General features: G+C 47.7%; 1 gene segment (V, D, J or C); it reads right to left on the bottom strand.

The window, feature by feature from the left end:
- Positions 1 to 939: 939 nt before the first annotated feature.
- LOC148120396 (immunoglobulin heavy variable 3-23-like) lies at positions 940 to 1462 on the bottom strand. The segment is given in 2 exon segments: positions 940 to 1333; positions 1435 to 1462. Coding segments are annotated over 2 exon segments (411 nt in total).
- Between the last annotated feature and the right edge of the window lie 1455 nt (positions 1463 to 2917).

Here is a 2917-nt window from a genome sequence, read left to right as displayed (position 1 = left end):
AAACAAACTTACAAGGGCAGATGGATACATGTATATTAAGTTCATAGGATATTTGAAAATGTTATTTTCCCACCTTTGTCATTCATTCTACTTAAAAACAAATAGCCCTGCTCATTAATAATGTACTGCAATTACATTGATTCATCCCACTATCTGCTCTCCTCTTTCTCTCACTCTTTTGATTCTTCTGTCCTCTCCTACTGACATGTCTCTTCTTTTCTCTTCTCCCTTCTTTACTGTCTTCCTATACCAACTATGCTTCTTTTTCTACTGATAAAGAAGTGAGGTGGCAGAGTCACATCATCTTGTGTAATTCTCTGAGGAAGTCCCCAGTTTTTATAATGTCTTATTAGGACCACATTGCCATTTCCAAAGCACAGGCATCCCTTTTCATCCATTCCCATATTATGGTCTCATTCTTTCCTTTGGTAAATGGCACTCATATCATTAGTTACAGGCAACTCATTCTTTTGAGTTTAAGATCCATTTCTGTGGTTATTAAAAATGTCAGTTTTATGCATCCTCTTCTGTACATTTCCATGGGTCAAGGTGAATGATACCAAACAGAGGATGGAGGGCAGAACACTGTGTGCTCATGAGGACATCACCTCTCCTCTGGGTTCCCAAAGCTATCTGTTAACCTTCCGACTCATAGGAAAGATTGAGAGAGAAAGAGGGAGAGTGATAGAGACTGTGACACAGACAGAGATAGGGAGACAGAGAAAGATAAAGGGAAACAGGGAGAAACATTAAAATAAATAAACACACACAACACAACTGGAAGCAGAAATTTAAATAATAATGTGGACATTCAAGGATTACTCCACACTATATCTGCAGAGAAAATCCCTAAGTGTGATATGGAGAGGCAGTGCAGACACAGAGAAGTCCAGTCTTCCAGGCTTTTCTGAGCGGCAGCTTCTGTGAATCTAAGTGATCTCTAAGTGCTCTCAGCGCCCCCTGCTGGTCCCGTGTTTCCCACAGAGGGGTTTTTGTCTGAGCTCACAGTAACATTCACTCACTGTGTCTGTTGTACAATAATACGTGGCTGTGTCCTCTGATCTCAGACTGCTCATTTCCAGGTACAGTGTGTTCTTGGCATTGTCTCTGGAGATTGTGAATCGGCCCTTCACAGCATCGGTATACCAGGTGCTACCACCATTGTTATTAATCCATGCAACCCACTCCAGTCCTTTCCCTGGAGCCTGGCGGACCCAGTTCATGTAAGCATTACTGAAAGTGAATCCAGAGGCTGCACAGGAGAGTTTCAGGGACTTTCCAGGCGGCACTAAGCCTCCCCCAGACTCCAGCAATTGAACCTCACACTGGACACCTGTAAACACAAAGAATTCTGGTTAAAAAACTGACACAGAATACATTTTTTTCTCTTTCTCATGTCTACACAACAGACAGCGTCTCATCTTTATGAATTACCTTTTAAAATTAGGACAAAGGAAACCATTATAAGAGATTTTGGCCTTACTTAGGGCTTTATTTTTGCTTCCGTCTGTATACCAGGTGAAGTCCGCATCTGGGAGGGGCTGGTCCTTGAGGTCTGGCCTGGTTCCATGCGCTTCCGCCAGGATCTGCAGACAGTCGTGCTGGTCTGGGCCTTCCGGCAGTGGAAGCAGGGTGGCGGGGTTGAGTGCCAATACTGGACCGAACCGCACTCGGTCAGTGTCTTGGAGCATTGCCTGGTAGTGGGTCATGCGTGTGTTGGACAACCAGCGGTCCGGAGTCTGCTTAATTAGAGCCTCTACCACATGGGGTGCCAGGATAGTCAGCGGCTGTCCCAAGGTCAGCTTACCAGCGTCCTTTGTTAGGACCGCTATGGCTACCACCATGCAGAGGCAAGGGGGCCATCCTGAGGCCACAGGGTCCAACTTTTTGGAGAGGTATGCTATAGACCGTCTCCAGGGTCCCAGTCTTTGGACTAGGACTCCTTTGGCATAGCCCCGACTTTCATCCACAAACAATTCGAACGGTTTGGTCAGGTCCGGGAGGCCCAAAGCCGGTGAGGCCAACAAGGTTTTCTTGATGTTCATATAGGCCTCCTGTTGGGCCTCCCCCCAGGTAAAGAGTGTCCCTTGTTTGGTAAGCGGGTAAAGGGGGGCTGCTAGTTCTGCGAACCCGGGGATCCAAAGGCGACAGTATCCAGCTGTCCCCAGGAATTCCCGCAGCTGACGGGGTCCCTTGGGGACGGTCATGTTAAGGATGGCCTGTTTACGTGCCTCAGTCAGCCATCTTTGTCCCTCCTGAAGTTGATAACCTAGGTATATGACTTGTTGTTGGCAAATTTGGGCTTTCTTTGCAGAGGCCCGGTAACCAAGAGTTCCCAAGGTTCTTACTAAAGCAGAGGTCCCCTCCCTGCATTCAGCTTCTGTTTTTGCTGCCAGCAACAAGTCATCAACATATTGTAGCAGGATCAAATCCGGGTGCTGAATTCTGAAGTTAGCCAGATCTCTGTGTAGGGCCTCATCAAAGAGGGTGGGGCTGTTCTTAAATCCCTGTGGGAGCCTAGTCCATGTCAATTGTCCATAAAGTCCCATTTCTGGGTCCTTCCATTCGAAGGCAAAGATGGGCTGACTCCCTGGGTGTAATCTTAGGCAAAAGAAAGCATCCATGAGGTCCAGTACTGTGTACCAGCTATGGGAGGGTGGAAGTCCACTCAGTAGATTGTAGGGTTTTGGGACCGTGGGGTGAATGTCCCCACCCGTCTATTGACCTCTCTCAAGTCCTGCACCGGCCGATAATCGCCCGTGCCAGGTTTCTTGACTGGGAGAAGAGGGGTGTTCCATGGTGACCGACAAGGAATCAGAACCCCTTGGTCCAGGAGTCTCTTAATGTGTGGCCTAATTCCTTGATAGGCCTCTTGGGACATGGGATATTGCTTAATTGACACGGGGGTAGCCGTGGC

This window comes from Myodes glareolus, chromosome 11 (genome assembly GCF_982192425.1).
Source record: "Myodes glareolus chromosome 11, mMyoGla1.1, whole genome shotgun sequence".
In the NCBI taxonomy this organism is placed as follows: Eukaryota; Metazoa; Chordata; class Mammalia; order Rodentia; family Cricetidae; genus Myodes; species Myodes glareolus.
This window is presented reverse-complemented; position numbering and strand designations above follow the sequence as displayed.